Source organism: Danio rerio, chromosome 8 (genome assembly GCF_052040795.2).
Source record: "Danio rerio strain M-AB ecotype USA chromosome 8, GRCz13ab, whole genome shotgun sequence".
NCBI lineage: Eukaryota > Metazoa > Chordata > Actinopteri > Cypriniformes > Danionidae > Danio > Danio rerio.
In genome coordinates, this window is record NC_141028.1 from 18,344,597 (window position 1) to 18,362,630 (window position 18,034).

The following is an 18,034-nucleotide window of genomic DNA, read 5'->3' on the forward strand; positions in this document are numbered from 1 at the left end:
TACACACTCAAAAGTATATACTTTTAGGGTGTAGTATAAGTATGCGAATTGGGACCCAGCATACCTAAAAAAGTATCATTCAGCTTTCTGCTAATATTTGTTTTGCACTTTGTGATTACACAAACTAAACAGTAATCTATATGCATACGTTGTTAATGTGACATTTAATGATAGACAGATGGAAGTGCAGTCTTTATTTACGGAAATAATTCCCAAACTGCTTTGTTTTTTCGTGGAACATAAAATTGTTTTTTTGAAATGTCAAATAAATCTGGGATTAAGATGATTTTGATTAACTTTTTTCGACCACTTAGCTGATTTCTTTGAAGTAAGGTTCAATAGGCATGAGATAGTTCTGATCTTTTCATCTGGCAGGAAAAAATAAATTAAAGCAATTTATATTTAAACGTGAATGGTGACCACAAAGCAAATGGTGACTACAAAGCAACATTTATACTTCTTCATCAACTGATCGCCATACCCACCCCGCATACCTTACACATAGCAGGTGCCTTTGTGAGCAAGCATTAATACTTGCCATTAATACTAACACTCCTGAAATGCTAGTAGGCAACAGAGTTTCATTTCCAGTGTTTTAAGTTTACACTGCTAGAAATAGCTCACACTTATTCAAAGAAGAAAGAGGTGGAACTGGTAAACTAGGGTTGCCCAATATAGAGTTCAAGTACCAATATCGCAATGTGTACAGCCACAATAGTCACATCACAAGATATGCAATGTTGAGTCTGAATTAGTTGACCAGGAGCCACTGCTAAGTTTAACCATAATAGAGTGAGCTTATCATTTGCACGTGTTTTTAACGCTGTGACTGAGTATTAAGAGAGTTTAAAACATTTGGGCACAAATAACTATGATGTTTTGGAGGTGAAACAAAGATCAATTTTATTTCCATTTTTTTATTTCTATTCTATTCTATTCTATTCTATTCTATTCTATTCTATTCTATTCTATTCTATTCTATTCTATTCTTTTTTTCTTTCGTTTCTAGTCCAAACAGCTACACTACAAAGTGAAAGCAAGATTATTTTAATTCATTGGCAGATAATTTTGATTGTATTAAGGAAAATCTCTTAATTTTGATTTATTTCTTCTGAAGTTGGAAACAAAACAATATTTTTACTTGATCTAAGATTTTTTTAGATATTTAAACTAGAAACGAGACAAAATCATTTGTGTTTAGTGATTATTCAATTACTGTATCTGAATACAAACTTGAAAATTCGACAGAAAACTGTCAAATAGAGTTATTCAAAACATCTTGTGAAACTGTATTTGTAAAGCAAAATTTAATGAAAAAAAAAAAAATAATCGCAATATCAGATTTTTCCAATATCGTGCAGTCCTACGTTCAGCAACTTTAATCATAAAATGAACACAAATGTATCCATCTGGAGCTCCTCTGCAGGACTCAACGCTTGTTCAACACTTGCCACCTGCCTCACACTGCTTCCACACCCACACTCATCACCGCTACCAGGCCGACCAATCACAGAACTTATGCTCTGTGTAGTCGTGACATATAGTTACATTTGAGGGGTGTACATCAGTGTAAAGAGACTGTACGATGGCTATGCCAAACCTGTCAAGTGCACTTGATGCAGAGGTATAAATATGCCTTCAGGACAGGTAAGAAAGCACTTTTTTCCCCATCTAAAAAACTTGGCCAGTGTACTTCAAAAATAGCTCCATTTTAAGAATGAGGTCAGTAGGTGGAAATTAGGTAGTCTTTAGTGACTATTTAAAAGAAAGCCTAGTGAGGTTGCATTTTTATCTGCCACCAAAAATGGTCAAGCTCTAAACATTTCCAATCTCATTCATGTATATTTTGTCCACCACTTTGATTGACATGAATATACCTTGATTAGATATAAAAGGCCTCACACAAAGGTTATAATAGTTCTGGATTTTTTTATAGTTTTAGTTTCTATTTCGTTTTGACTTTTTGTTTTCAAATTCAGTTAGTTTTAATTAGTTTTAGGGGTAAATTTAGTTTTTATTAGTTTCTATATTTTGAAATGACTTAGTTTTAGTTTAGTTTTTATTAGTTTTAGTGTTAGTTTTAGTTTTTTTTTCTTAATGAGAATATTTGTTAGGTGTGAGATTCAAAATCAACAGGATAAATATAGTATAATAAAAACTCAGTCATACATTTTTTGAAACCTGTGTTTAGAGGACACATGAACACCATCATCTACCACAACAATCTACCCATCCTCAAATTCAAATCTAACAGCTCACAAGACAGCAGCCCTAAGTACAATATGTGTGCAAGGCTGCTCTGAGGTTAGACTCACGGTAGTGATGGGAAGTTTAGATCTTTATGTTAGGACTCAACATTATGTAGTCAGCCATAGTAATTTCAGTCAGTTAAAACATCACCATGATCTGAAAAATGTCTTACAGTAAAGCTTTGCAACCCAACTGAATCATGATTCACTTATTTAAATTCCATTACGATTTTCTGTTACGAAATAAACTTACGTTTTTCACCAGATCCTCTTATTTAAGCCCTTGGTTCACTCGCGCTGCCGTTTTTCAAATTTAGTTCAGTCACAGCAGGCTGTACTGTTTGTGTTTGTTTCACTGAATCACGCATGCACAGTATTATTGGTTTACCGCTTCTCAATGTAACGTTACTGTTCTAATAACTGAATAAGAGTATATATTGGATTATTTAGAGTCAGATGGGGTATTAGGCTTGTTAAAAAGTAAGTATTTTGTAGATAAGTGCTTACTGGAGACAAATAATTTCAAATAACTCAGTTCAATCTGGTGAACTAGTTCAACCAGTACACTTAGAAGATCCGGCTAAAAAGAATTTGTTCGTAATCGCGATACAGAAATAAAACCCATTATTGGGCACAAATGTGTTAAAGTAATAGTTTTATGTCTCTGTATTTAATGGTGTCACCGTGCTGCTGTCATGTCCACTCACTGTTTTTGTTACGGGAGCAACAGCGAGGATGAGCTCGATCTAGTCAGTGGCAGCAGGAGACTCTGTGGTGCGGAAGGGTCAAACACCTGCAGCGCGGATTATATTTACTTCTAAAAGTCTTACAGTAAGATTATGTATTAAATACATTCGCAAATACGAAAACGCAGGAGTTTTTTGCTATAATTTTAGTTAGTTTTATATGTACACAATACAGTTTCAGTTAATTTTAGTTTTTAAAAAAAAACTTTTATTTTTATTTCAGGTAACAAATATTTTGCAGTTTAGTTTTCGTTTTTTTGGTCGTTTTTGTTAACTACAATAACCTTGCCTTACACTGAAAAAAATATTTATTGGAATTACTACTTTTTTTTTTTACAACCATTGCAACGTGATTGGTTTCAAACAGTTTATATGGGCTGAATTTAAACAAATTAAAAACAAACAAAGAACATTGATAACACACTTACCAAATCTGTAGAGACAGGACTATCAAGACCTGACACTACATCTTTTTTTAAAAGAAGACGAGTGGCAAATTGAGATTTTACCATTTCCAGATTGGAAATAAATGTTCCTTACAAACATATTTTTGTTGCATGTTAGCAGACCACTGTAATCCACACATGTGGGTCCACACACAAGCTGTGCTCTCATCGTGGGGAAATGGAAACAAAACCTTCATTGCAGCACATTTATGCAACACTGATGACCCATATCACTGATGTCTCTAAACAATTCTTCTAATACTTGTTTGAATTAAGGTTGGCAACACAACATGGCGCCTCTTTGAACACTGTAACAGGTAAAAGGAGCCTTTGGAGATATATCATGCATATAAACAAAGCTGCATCTCGTTCAAAATAGAATGCGCTGATTGATTCTAACCAAGTCTCTCCAATGAATTAATAAACAGATGTGCTGAAAACTCAATGACGTCACTTTGTACCAGCCGATACAGACAGCCAATCTCCACAATCTCATCGCTCAACTTATTTAAGCCAGAAGAACTAATTTGCTCTAAACAATGCAAAAACAACCAATTTTCCATTTTTAATGAAATATATGTGCCCTAATAGTGTTTTTAGCTACATGGGACACGTATACGAGCGTCAAAATAAAAAAAAAATGTGTTTTGCTGTTTTGTGACCCTTTAAAATGAGTTGAAACAACAGAATTCTTGAGTTTTGTTGGGGACAGCTTTATTGTTTTATGTTCAATTCACTTAAATTTGTAAAAAAAAAAAAAGTAATGTGTATTTATTTATATAGCGAATTTCTTGTTTATGGCCATACACCCAAAGCGCTCCACAATCATGAGGGGTGGTGGGGGGTCTCTCCACACCACCACCAGTGATGATTAAGTTAAGTTAATAGATTTTTGCTGAGACAACATGAAGGAATTGTGTGGAACCCAGCATTTCTTAAAATGAGGTTTGGAAGCAAGTACATACTTTTTTCAACGTTTGAGTGAGTGTGAGGCATTCAAAACACCATACAACTATTTACGATTGCGTTTTAAAAGTCCCTTTATAACTTCAAAAACAGAACAGTTTCAGCACATAGTTGGGAGCACAGGCAACCCATTCTAGCTCCCTGCCTGAGACTCCAGAGGAAAAAACGTCAAGCATTCTTGGCAGGCGACGCAAGAATGTGCTGAGATTGGAAATGATTTGGGTTCTCAAGGGGGCCGTGCATTTTTTCATCTACAGCGTGGTTCAAAAAGACCTCCTGTCTGTCCAACATTCCGACAATAAGCTGAAGCGTGCCATCCAAATATTGCACAGAGCAGCAGTGCCTTTAACAAATGCTGGGCGAATTCAGCACAGTGCTGTCTCCGCTGCCCGCTTTTTACACCCTTGTCTGGTCCTACACCCAAGAGACTCAATAACTTCACAAACCAGAAAGCTGAGCTCAGTTTTTGCTAGCGTTCAGCAGAAAGGTCTCTGCTCTTGAAAGACAGCTCAGTAACAGAAGATATGAACGCACTTCCCCATTTGCTTTCAAGCTGTTAGATCTGCTCAAAAATGGATGCTAAATCTTCCAAGATAATATTTCTGTTCAATATATGGAGTGCAAATAACTATAACAGAGCACAAAATAAAATAACACCAGAAGCAAATATCAGAATAACAATTAAAACTGATCTACAGCATCTCAAACATAACCAATTCCCTGTTTCAATTGATCAGTGGAAACAAAACAAAGAATAAAATAAAAATCAGGAATGGACACACTAGTGAGATCAAATCAATCCACATTGCCATAAACAAATTAAAATTACTAAAAATGTAGTTGGCAATGCCACTTTTTTATACTCGTAATTGTTGCTTTGGTTGTGAAGTACTTGTCCATGAATATAAGCTAAATATGCAATGTGCATGACATCACTGCTAATGACGTAGTGTTTTGAATTTACAAATTGGATTTGTGCATTTTTGAATCGTGTTTCGCATTTACAAATTGGATGTGTATTTTTGAATGATGTTTCAAACTTATGAATTGGATTTTTGCATTTCTGAATGGTGTTTTGAATGTATGAATTGGATTTGTGTATTTTTTTAATCGTGTTTCAAATTTTCTATATAGATTTGTGTATTTTTGAATTTACAAATTGGATTTGTGTATTTTTTAATTGTGTTTTGAATTTACGAATTGGATTTTTGTATTTTTAAATAATGTTTTGAATTTACAAATTGGATTTGTGTGTTTTTAAATCGTATTTGGAATTCATATATTGTGTATTTTTGAACCGTGTTTCAAACTTACAAATTGGACATGTGTTTTTGAATCATGTTTCGAATGTATGAATTGTGTATTCTTGAACTAAGTTTCTAACTTACGAATTGGATTTGTGTATTTTTACATCATGTTGCAAATGTATGAGTTGGATTAGTGTATTTTTAAATCATATTTGGAATTCATATATTGTGTATTTTTAAACCGTGTTTCATTTCTTTCTTGTCGGCTTAGTCCCTTTATTAATCTGGGGTCGCACAGCAGAATGAATGGCCAACTTATCCAGCAAGTTTTTACGCATCGCATACCCTTCCAGCCACAACCCATCTCTGGGAAACATCCACACACACATTTACACACACACACTCATACACTATGGACAATTTAGACTACCCAATTCACCTGTACCGCATGTCTTTGGACTGTGGGGGAAACCGAAGCACCCGGAGGAAACCCACGCGAACGCAGGGCGAACATGCAAACTCCACACAGAAACGGAGCCGAGGCTCAAACCAGCGACCCAGCAACCTTCTTGCTGTGAGGCGACAGCACTCCCTTCTGCGCCACTGCTTCGCCTGAACCGTGTTTCAAACTTACAAATTGGATTTGTGTATTTTTGAATCATGTTTTGAATGTATGAATTGGACAACAATGTTAGCACAACTGATAAATGAAAGTAGTCCAGCACTTAACGTCCCACCTTCAGCTTTGATTGGGTAGTTGATTCCATCCCTTGCCAATCAGCATCTAGATAATCTATCAAAAAAATGAAAAACTGAAACTAAGACTGAAGAGAATGTTCCTTTTGCTTAATAAGATTATATTATGTCACATCAGTTGTGAGGAAATTACTGTGTGTGCTTTCAAGATGCATACAAGATTATCTGTGCTTCGGTCAACGGCTCACTATTAGGGGAAGTACAGTTTGTTATAAATGTAAAAGTTGGTTTTGTATTTGCGCATTATTTCATTTACAACTTGTGACACAATTCTTATAATGTTTACTATGGTACTTTGAACATTGGGTCTGAAATCACACGCAAGTATGATTTCTTTAAGCAACATTATCACTACTTATTTGAGTCTGAACAATGTTGTACTTCAATCGTAATTGGCTGCTAATATAATTTCACTATTTAGGATTTGCAAAGATTAATTTTCAGAAATTATATTATTAATGCGAAAGTCTGAATGTCTAAATATTAAACCAATTTTACCTCAATCAGTTTTTTGGAGAGTTCTTGTAAAACAGATAAGGTCAACACAACAAGAGGATGTAACAGCCACCACAGTTGCAAACATTTCAGATCAGACATCTTCTCGAGTCATGTTGCTTCTTACAAAACACAGTGACTGGACATAAAACGTTCACTTACGGTGCTACACAAGTTTATCTGCTTCGACATGGTTTGTTTCATCCAACAAAAAGACCCTGGCCAACCCAGTTCTTCCATTTGAACTATGTTTTGTAAAGCATGACATCACTTTAAAATATCATGATCTCATGACTTGGACCTCAACTGATTCCACATGTTCGTAAAATGGGGAAATCCCCGAGTGCAAGGCTTCCCAACACTTCTGACTAAAGGACAATGTAGAGCAGCCCATTGTCATATTATAAGCATTTTTAAGCTCTCTTCCCGGAAGTTTGCAAAAAAATATATATAGTGAGGTAGTAACATTGTGTATGTGTACAACATCAGTATTAGTAATATTTAAATTAAATACATATAGTTTGCCCTTACAGTCTGTGAAGAGAAGAAAACTGAATATTTTAAAAGGTTTGTGTAACACTCGAGCAAGGAGAATAACATCGACATGACGTCACAACTGCAAACAAGAACCGTCACAACCAGAATGGTTACCTTTATCGCAATAAAGCTGCTGCTGGTGAATCAACACGCCACGGAGGCGGCAGTAAAGATGAAATAACAGACTGTCCATCTGTCTGGACGGTCTGACGTGAACTGCAGGCCAAGTTTACGTCGAACAAAGAGGATTTAGTATGGCACACACTCTAGGGCGAAATTAAACAGATGGAGCTCCTGCGGGAGCTTGCTGTTGGTGATATATTTACGTCTATTTGCTTGATGTTATGAATTGCGAGTGTTCATGTTATGATTGAAGCAGGAGGGTGGACACAAGGCACGTTATATTAGTCAAAAGCAAAGTTTCTTTGTGTATTCTAATGGTTTTTATAAGCTTACCTGATACGGAGGTGGCGGTTCCTGATCTGGATCGTTGGCGTCACCGAAACTGGCCCTGTCTGACTGGGATTCGTGGAGCAAGGAGATATCATCCGAAGTGGGAGATTTCAGACAATTCCCCATCTCCTTTCCAAACTCCTTGTTGTCTAAATGTTGAAATCCTTCCTATCCCTTCCGCCCTTAATCACTCCAACCAGACTTCTGTCCCTTTAAACAGGACGACAAAACCCTCTATCATTCATTTACAACGATCCGATCACCATGAGAGATCCTGACGGAGAAAAACAAACCATTGTCGACACAAAGAAGCCTGGAAAAAGTGTCATACGCGGATATGAAACGATGTTTGTATAAATTCACACAGTCTAAACCTGTGAAACACGTCTTTTTGATTTAAAGCCTCTTTATGTAATGCTGTCCCTTTCTCTTCGTCTTAATAGTAAACACACTGGTTAGCCTTCCAGGAGATAATTTCCACAATATCAAATATGCGCTCGCTCTCAATGGCGACTCAGGCAATGTTGCCTTTCAGGCAGTCATTCTAAGTCCCGCCTCCGCACAGAATCCACCAATCAGTAGGCGTCTTCAGTAGTAAGGGCGCTATTAGTGGATACTCGTCACCCAATCAGATTGCAGACTTACAACACCAACAACAGGGGTTTAAAGCCTTTAAACTTGACCGCATTAGGCCGATTTAAAGGCATAGTTCACTTCAATTGTAAAATTGTCAGTTTGAAAAATAAAACGCACGACTTTCCCCTTTCCCCTGAAGAACAGATAGGAGGAATGACTAAACTGAGTGACTACTACATTATAACCAAATCGATGTCATGATGATTAAAGTGCAATTCGGAGGTAAAAATCCATCCAAGTTAATCCGGAGAAAAAGGGGTCGTCTTACATATCTTCATTGCTTTTCTTGTTTAAATACCATATGGGAATTCGTATTTCTCAGTTTCTGTTTTTTTTCCTGCTAGCTACTGATTGTTTCAGTGATTTTTACTGAAATTTCTTAAATGTAAAATAAACATGTTGTCATTCAGAGCATACAATGACAATCGTTCATAATTACAGATATGCCATGTCAGAATAGCCCCCTTATGTATATTTTCCCCCAATTTCTGTTTAACAGAGTTTTTTTCAACATTTCTAAACACGATAGTTTTAATAACTTATCTTTAATAACATGACAGTATAATGATGACCGTAAATAATGTTTTACTAGATATTTTTCAAGAAACTAGTATTCAGATTAAAGTGACATTTAAAGGCTTAACTAGGTTAATTAGGTTAACTAGGCAGGATAGGTTAATTAGGCAAGTTATTGTATAACGATGGTTTGTTCTGTAGACTATCAAAAAAAAAAAAAAATAGCTTAAAAGGGCCAGTAATTATGACCTTAAAATGGTTTTTAAAAAACTAAAAACTGCTTTTATTCTAGTCTAAATAAAACAAATAAGATTTTTACCAGAAGAAAAAATATTATCAGACATACTGTTAAAATCTACTTGCTCTGTTAAACATAATTTCAGAAAAATTTAAAAAAAGAAAAAAAAAATCTAAATTCTGACTTTAACTGTATGTGTTTATTTATTTTATTTAGACAATACCATTCCAATGTTTTAACTTCAGAGGAATAAGAATAATTGGTGGATATAGATGTTTTATAACATTTTATTTCACTCTGAATGGTACTATTTTTAGTTGACACTTTATCAAATTGAAAGCGACTAATTACTGTCAAGACTATAACTCTTTAACTAATTTCTGGGTAAACTCTTTAAAAAAGCCCCCTTAAAGCTCAAAAAAGAAAGTCAGTTGGCATTTCTGTGTTGAGTTTGCATGTTCTCACATATTTGGCAAAAAAAAAAGACAAAAATAGTAAAATCATTTGAAAGATGAGACTTTGTTTTTACTCTAATTAAAACTACAACAAAAATGTTATTTTATTACTGGATTTAAGGTTTGTGGAAACATGTATAATTAATTTTTATTCATCATCAACAAAGTACTAAAAATCAATAGTATTTAAAGATCATTCATTTGTTAATTTTACTTTGGCTTTGTCACTTATTTATCAGCAGTCGCCACAGCCAAATGAACCGCCAACTATTCCGGCATATGTTTTACACAGCGGATGGCCTTCCAGCCACAACCCAGTACTGGGTAACACCCATAACACCATCAAATTCACACACTCATAAACTAAGGCCAATTTAGCTTATTCAATTCCCCTATGGCGCATGTCAGTGGGGGTAACCGGAGCACCCCGAGGAAACCCACATGAACTTGGGGAGAACATGCAAACTCCATTCAGAAATGCCAACTGGCCCAGCCGGGACTCGAATCAGCGACCTTCTTGCTGTGAGGTGACAATGTTAACCACTGTGCCTTTATCAGATCTTTATAGAACAAAACACATTTCCATGTAATCAAAGTGATTCATTACTGCCAAGCACTTCCTTTCATATTCCACAGAAGACTATAACTCTTGAACTCATTTCTGGGAAATCTCTTTAAGAAAGTCCCCTAAAGCTCAAGAAAGAAAATCAAAGGAGATGTCTTTTGGAATGCTATTATATACTTTAATTTTAAATTAGAAAATGCAAATTTAGTATTTACAGGAATGTGTTTACACAATAGCCATGCACCACACACAGGATTTGCTGACCTCTATAGCCCAAAGCCTGGAAAACATTGGTCTCAAACTCAATTCATGGAAGGCCACAGCTCTGCACAACCCTAATCAAACACAGCTGATCCAGCTAATGTAGAGACTTTTAAGCAGGTGTGAGTTGGAAATGGTTGGAGCTAAACTGTGCAGAGCAGCGGCCCTCCAGGAATTGAATTTGAAACCACTGCAATCAACTGAAATCAGTAAGAATGAGGGGGAAACAACCATTACAATGAAAACTACATTCATTAAAACATTTTTGGGCACATTTGATCTGATGAGGTGAATTCATCTTTGGTAGACTGGATCCCATAAAACAGGCACTGTAAAGATAACACTGCAGAAGGATTAATACCCATTGACGCTATTGAACTATTCGGGGATAAGTTTATAAAGCACAAGCCTTTGCAGTATCTGAGGACTATGCTGCGTTTAGTTACTGGAGCTCCATGCTATGGGGAAAAGCTCTATCAAGTAACATTCACACAGAGAACAAAGTACAATCCTCTGTGCTCAAGCAGCTTGGTTTTTCTTTCTTTTCCTAGTGTAAGGCTGCAGTGGTTGTCAATGCATTGCTCGCGTTGGCTGGTGCTGACATGCCAGCCTGTCCTGCATGTATCTAAAAGACTTGTTTGTTTGAGCTCAAGTAGGATCTGGACTGAGTCCACATTAAGGAGACTGCCTTTCTAAAAGACACATTCAGCTGCCCACTTAAAACGGGACATTTTTGAAAGACGCCATAATATTGAATAAATAGAAACTAATAAACCCGACAACACTAAACAAATCTTCCAGTTTACATTCTGATTTTTGTTTTCATGAAGATGCTTGTTTTCTCTTTTTTTAAAGACACTTCTAAAACTGAATATGTGCACAAAGATAAATGTACACAAAGTAATCCTGTGCATGAGATTTGACAAGGCCACAGTACTCTAATCAAAGAGTAACCCATGATATCAAAACACACATTCATCAAATGACCTCTGAAGAATAGGTTTATTTTATAACCTATTTAAACTCCAAAGGTTAAAAGTAAACTAATATTTGTGCATATGTAAATCCAAATAAAGTGGTTCGCCGTCGGTCACAGACATGTCTAGGCTGCTGATGTCACAAGGTGACCAATAATGGAGAGCATTCCCAATAAGAGCTCTGAAAGCAGCCAATAATGATTTACAGATGGCCTTATTTCCTAATTCTGATCGACAATATTCTAGATCATGTAGGGGTGTAACAGTACACAAAACTGAAAGTTTGTACCCGAGTTTGGTACAATGGGAAAACATTGAAAACATAAATAGCTTTTTTTCTGTTTATTTTATGCTAAAACAAATAAATTAATTTAAAGATTGATGGAAAATAACACAAAGATTGTTATTACTGGATTTAAGGTGCGTGGAATAATGTATAATGAATTACTATTTATTATAAACTAAAAGCACTTTGTGCTCTCATTCTTATTTATTTTAGTTTATCTTATTTTATTACATTCTTATAAAGTTTTATAGTAGTGTAGTAGGGCTGTCGCGATACCAGTATCATGATACCAAGTAGTATTGAAATACTGTAATTTATACAGTTGAAGTCAGAATTATTAGCCCCCTTTTGAATTTTCTTTTTTCTTTTTCAAATATTTCCCAAATAATGTTTAACAGAGCAAGGAAATTTTCACAGTATGTCTGATAATATTTTTTCTTCTGAAGAAAGTCTTATTTGATTTATTTTGGCTAGATTAAAAGCAGGTTTTTTATTTTTTAAACACCATTTTAGGGACAAGATTATTAGCTCCTTTAAGCTATTTTTTTCTATAGTCTACAGAACAAACAATCGTTATACAATAACTTGCCTAATTACCCTAACCTGCCTAGTTAACCTAATTAACCTAGTTAAGGCTTTAAATGTCACTTTAAGCTATATAGAAGTGTCTTGAAAAATATCTAGTCAAATATTTTTTAGTCATCATGGCAAAGATAAAATAAATCAGTTATTAGAGCTGAGTTATTAAAACTATTATTTCTAGAAATGTGTTGAAAAAATCTCTGTTTTTAAAAATTAAACGGGGAAAATTATTCAGGGGGGCTAAAAATTCTGACTTCAACTGTAACTCAAATTATAAAGAAAATTGTCAGAAATATTATATTTTAAGAAATAATTGGCCTGCTTGAATTTAATTTATAACTCCCTTATGGCCAAAAAGTATTATTTGCACCTCACTTCACTTAAAATGTATTCATTCTTTTTTTGTAAGTCAGTTATCTACAAAATAAACAAAATCTATTAAAATAAATATACAAATTATACCAAATGAAATTTTTCCAACAAAATTAGCCTATATGACGTGGTCAAAAATTGTTTTAATGTTTCCTGTTGCTTTTTTTTTTATATATATATTTTTTTCAGCCAGTCTAATCAGGTAACAATCCAATCTCACCCCGGTTTAATTTGACAAGGTTAATTAATCAAAAAGGTTTCTCGGCACCGTATTTCTGCATGGAACCAAACTGCAGCAAATTAAAGCTATGCCAACTGTTCACTAGTTTAAAGTTTTGGGCTTGTAAACAGTACGCACACACATTGCCATCTTTTACGTGCACAAGTTCGTCAATTCCAATGGAGGCCATGGTTTGCGTGCAAATTAGTGCCTTTCAGAAAGAGGTTCAGCAGTCTTTGACTACATTTATTCTATTTAAAAGGGAAATACTTAACTAACATAATGCGTAAATTTACATTAGACAAAACTATTTATTTATTTATTCATTTATTTTGTTCTGTCATTTATTTTCAGTATAAAATTGTTATTTTGTGCTGTATAAAATGGTAACTGATAACACTTTAAAATATAAGAAGTTTTCATGTGAATTTCTAAACTAGAAGTATTTTGAAATAAAAGAACGCATAATAATGGTGATAACCGTGATTATTCCTCAAACTATAATTGTACAATCAAAACCTCTAATCGTTGCATCCCTAGATGCAGCTACTAAATCATATTGATAGGAACAGAAATTAACCGATTCAGATGTGCGTTCGAACTGAAGCGTTAGAAAACGTGCAATAGGCTACCATAAAAAGCGCAAATTCTACACAGTTTTGTAACCTTAAAAGGCTCCACAGATTATTCAAATAAATTTTTTTTTTTTGTTGCAAATGTGTGAGGATTTAGTGACTTTTAAACATGCAACATTATCTGTTGTAGATAAATCATTAATAATGATACTACCGTTTACAAACTACAGTGGCACCGCCAGTATTTTGGAGCCATAGTATTGCGATACTACCATAGTACTGGTAAACCGTGCAACCCTAGTGTTTAGTCCTGTGTTATGTTGTCAATTTATGTTGTTTGATGTAGCACCTTGGTCCTGTTTTGTCTAGAAAAAAAAATATTGCTTAGTTTCACTGTGTACTCCACTGTATATTGCTGAAATGACAATAAAGCCAACTTTACTTTACAACTTGACACTAAAAGATCATTTATAGTATATAAGAATCATTACTGATTCATTCCTTCTTTCATTTTCTTTTGGCTTAGTCACTTATTTATCAGGGGTCGCCACAGCAGAATGAACCCATAACTGATTAATATAAAACTAAAAGTTTATCATGTACTATGGTTAAAACAACACTGTATTTGTTTAGTTCTTATGCATTCTGAACCAAAAGACCCATAACTAAATTTGTTCACTATGAATATGCATGGCAGCACGGTGGATCAGTGGTTAGCACTGTTGCCTCACAGCAAGAAAGTCGCTGGTTCAAGTCCCATCTGAAACAGTAAGCATTTTTGTGAGGAGTTTGCATGTTCTCTCCGTGTCAACGTGGGTTTCCTCCAGCTGCTGCAGTTGCCCCCACAATCCACAGACATGCGGCATAGGTGAACTGAATAAACTCAATTGGCTGTAGTGTATAAATGTGTGTGAATGAGTGTGTATGGGTGTTTCCCAGTACTGTGTTGCGGTTGGAAGGGCATCCGCTGCGTAAAACATATGCCGGAATAGTTGGCGGTTCATTCCGCTGTGGCAATCTCTAAAATAGAGACTAAGCTTTAGGAAAGGAAATGAATGAATGAATATGCATACTGTTACACTCCTAGCATTGTGTTTCATATCATTATCGTCATCCTCACTATTAACAACACAAGTACAATATTCTAAAAGCATGATGTTATTTTCATGACATCACAACAGCATGATGTCATTTCTGGGTCTTGGCTAAATTGCATGGCACTTGACGTGACATATTCATGCAGCTGTTGTCCATGTACAGTAAAAATCTCTGTATGCGTTATTTAATCAAGGAGACGTCACTATAAGCTCGGTTTGGGTCATGTACTCCTTTAGTCCCTCTCAGGGCATTTGGCAACCCATGTTAAGCCTGATCTTAGTTGCTGTGACCCAGCGGAAACCCTAAGTGTTAAGGGCTGGAAGGTGAGGAATGGTCTCCGTTCACAGCTGTGCCTCGGGCCTTATGTAGAGCTGCCTGAATCCGGAAGTGTGTTCGGGATTCCATGGAGTAGTTCTTGTAGTTTTGTCTAGAAAAAAAAAACATGGTTCAGAACTAATAAGGGCAAATGACATGACATATAAAATCTAAGGATACAACAATAGTTTTTGGAATTATATAAAGAAAAAAATTGGCCAAAAGCAATATTTATCACTTACCTGTTACTTTTTTTTACTTATCTGTATAGAAATACTAGCTACTTTAAAGCTACACTTTGGAATATTCAAAAGTAATTTAATATTTACATTTACGCAAAATCAAATTTTAATTGGTTAAAGGTCTCATGAAATGCTTTGGAATGTGATTTTTTATTTTATTCGATGCTTGACGTAATCTCAACTGAAAAATGAAGAGGGTGGGACATAGAATAGCCCCTGTTTAAAAAACAGCCAATAATGTTTGTATTTTATCACAGCTCTGCAAATGAGAGTGGATGAGCTCGAGTGCATCAAATAAAAAGTAAATGAGAAGTGTCTTGAAGGGGGCGGGGCATGTCGAACACTAGAGAGCATTTGATTGGTAAAGATTTGATGAAAAACTGAAGTATGAGGTGACATGAGAAAATTGTTGATCCGTTTAGGTGGAGGAGACAAACTGCAAGGTTTAAGAAACAAAGCTTTAGATGTTTATATTTGGTTTATATTTTCCTAACGCAAATTTTGAAGCACACTAGATTATAGATTTTTTTTAAACTAACAGACTGAAACTAACATCTAAAAACTTGTATTTTAATTTCACTGGACCTTTAACCATCAGTCAAGTTAAGTCAAATTTTTAATTATAGAGCACTTTAAAAACACAGAAGTGAGCCAAAGTGATGTACAGAAATATACAACAAAATAAGCATACTAGTATATAAAATACAAGATAAAATATAGCTAAATTACCTAAAACCTGGGCTTATAGGGGTGTATTAGCTCAGAGATATAAGGTGGGGCTTTTGGTTTCTTCTGAACTAATACGCAGAATAACTGATACACAGTATTATAACATGTTGATATCAGACTAGAGCCCTATTTCACTTCAGCCTAACAATGTTCTGCCTCGACAAAACTATTATTGCCGATTCAACCCTTGTCTACTTAATAACCCAGCCTTTGAAAAATACATTAATGCTAAATTGGATAAATAATGATAATGGCCAAGTTTCTGACTCTATTTTTTGGGATACCCTGAAGGCAGTCACAAGAGGCCATATTACTGCTTATGAAACAGCGATTAAGAAAAATAATAATAGCAGGCTTTCAATAATTGAAAATGTATTAACAACATTAGAAAAGGAATATAGAAAATCTGGATTTCAACAAGACATAATTTGGGGCAAGACCATTTAGAGATTTAAAAAGTGATTAAAGAATCTTAAACTCTATTTTAAAATTCACTGACAACCAATAATGCAAAGTGAACACATGGGAAATGTCATATTTAGTTAACAGTTAACAGGCGTGCTGCAGCATTTTGCAACATTTGTATAAGGGCAATAGCTGACCTGCCACTCCCCACATAGTGTGCATTACAGTAATCTAATTGAGTGGGCATAAAAGCATGAAATACTGTCTCAAACTGTGGTTTTGGTATATATTGCTTTATTTTTACTAGTTGTCTTAATTGAAAAAAAGCTAGCTTTAACTACCACTTTAATCTGATTGTCAAATTTAAAATCTGAATAAAATTTCCACCCAAATTTGTGGCTGTAGGCTTAATATGCTGAGCTAACGAACCCAAACTGAATATAGAAGTTCCAGGATCTGTAAAATCAGGCGGATCAGATTTCAGAGGTGCCGGATCTGGATCGAGCGTGTTCCGACACAAATTCAGCCCTGCTTTACAGACATAAGAAATATATCCAAATAAAGCTTGAAATCTGTACTATTACATGAACCAACTATTCTTAAAAACTTTTGTAATCTGTAAGAAACAAACGCGAGGTACAGTCTACCCTGTCATGTGATGACGCACATCACATGACAGCAACTACTCAAACGCGCACAAACTTATAAACAAAGAATCACTGTCATTTTTGCAGGAGATTCGCCATCAAGACTAAGTTGTGAATTACTTCAGTAGAGCAGCGCGATCAAACAAAGCATTATTCAGAGGATGATCATGTGTGGAGCGGCCATAAATGAGGTTGGTGTCGTGTTTTCGTTTCTTTCGAGCGTGCATGTGCATTGACCTGAGCAACCAGAAAATAAGCCAATTTTGTTTGATTCTAACATTTATAAAAGAAGCTTATAAAACCATTTCTGTTATTATATTATTAATTATAATATTATTGGTGATTCCAACTGTGCAATGTATTTGTAAGCTTGGCATACAGTTTTATAGAATTTGATGTTTCCCCATTCAGACTGCATGCCTGAGCATACTGCCCGAAAGGCATTTTAAAGATGGCCGCCGAGTAAAATGACTTGCCTTAAAGGGACTTTGGTGTAACCTATAAATGATTAAGTGTAAATGCATTAGTGTAAACGGCACCTTTGTAAGGGTATCTGTGCCTCCTTTAGGAAACTGATCAAGACTCCTGATAATCGGTTCTATCTACAAACTGTGTACATTGCTAATTAAAAGGTATAAAAGATTCCCTGTCAGAACAAACTTACTTTGCGGCCTCCAGAAGTTTGATGGCTTCATCTATTCTCCCCTCCTCCAAGCACAGTAACCCATGTTCCAGCAATGCATTGGGCACCAGGTAGTGGTCATATTTAATCAGACTCTCACTGTATAAACACAAACCGAGAGAAAGAGAACATTTGCAAGGCCATTTTTATGGATCCAAATCTCTATTAGCCATGACATGCCGAAGATTAAAACATTAAATGTCTCTTATTCTATCGTGGAATCACAGAACATGTCGTTTTACATTAGATTTTACAATTCAGCATTTGCAATAGAAGTTTGCACCAAAAAATTAGGCCATGTCTACTTAAATCTACACAGAGGAAACCACAAACACTTC

At 35.2% G+C, this 18,034-nt stretch overlaps 2 protein-coding genes and 1 long non-coding RNA gene across 8 annotated transcripts in view; 1 reads left to right on the forward strand and 2 right to left on the reverse strand.

The window, feature by feature from the left end:
- rnf11b (ring finger protein 11b) overlaps positions 1-8,449 on the reverse strand; it is a 28,218-nt gene extending 19,769 nt beyond the window's left edge. Inside the window, 1 exon segment of the mRNA NM_001128408.1 lies at positions 7,899-8,449. Within this exon segment, the coding sequence (NP_001121880.1) occupies positions 7,899-8,021 (123 nt within the window). The 5' untranslated portion in view covers positions 8,022-8,449.
- LOC147835548 (uncharacterized) lies at positions 1,006-8,385 on the forward strand. The gene is made up of 2 exons (XR_015497756.1): positions 1,006-5,808; positions 5,849-8,385. It is a non-coding gene; the product is annotated as an uncharacterized LOC147835548 (long non-coding RNA).
- A 2,012-nt stretch (positions 8,450-10,461) lies between the features above and the next one.
- ttc39a (tetratricopeptide repeat domain 39A) overlaps positions 10,462-18,034 on the reverse strand; it is a 52,010-nt gene continuing 44,437 nt past the window's right edge. For 5 of the 6 annotated variants that reach the window (XM_087264440.1, XM_087264439.1, XM_087264437.1 and 2 more), the window contains 2 exons: positions 17,679-17,795; positions 10,462-15,103 (listed from right to left, as the gene is read on the reverse strand). In XM_087264440.1, the coding sequence (XP_087120566.1) occupies positions 14,986-15,103; positions 17,679-17,795 (235 nt within the window). In that variant the 3' untranslated portion in view covers positions 10,462-14,985. The remainder of the gene's footprint in view (positions 15,104-17,678; positions 17,796-18,034) is intronic. The other variant, XR_015497748.1, reaches the window with a different exon arrangement.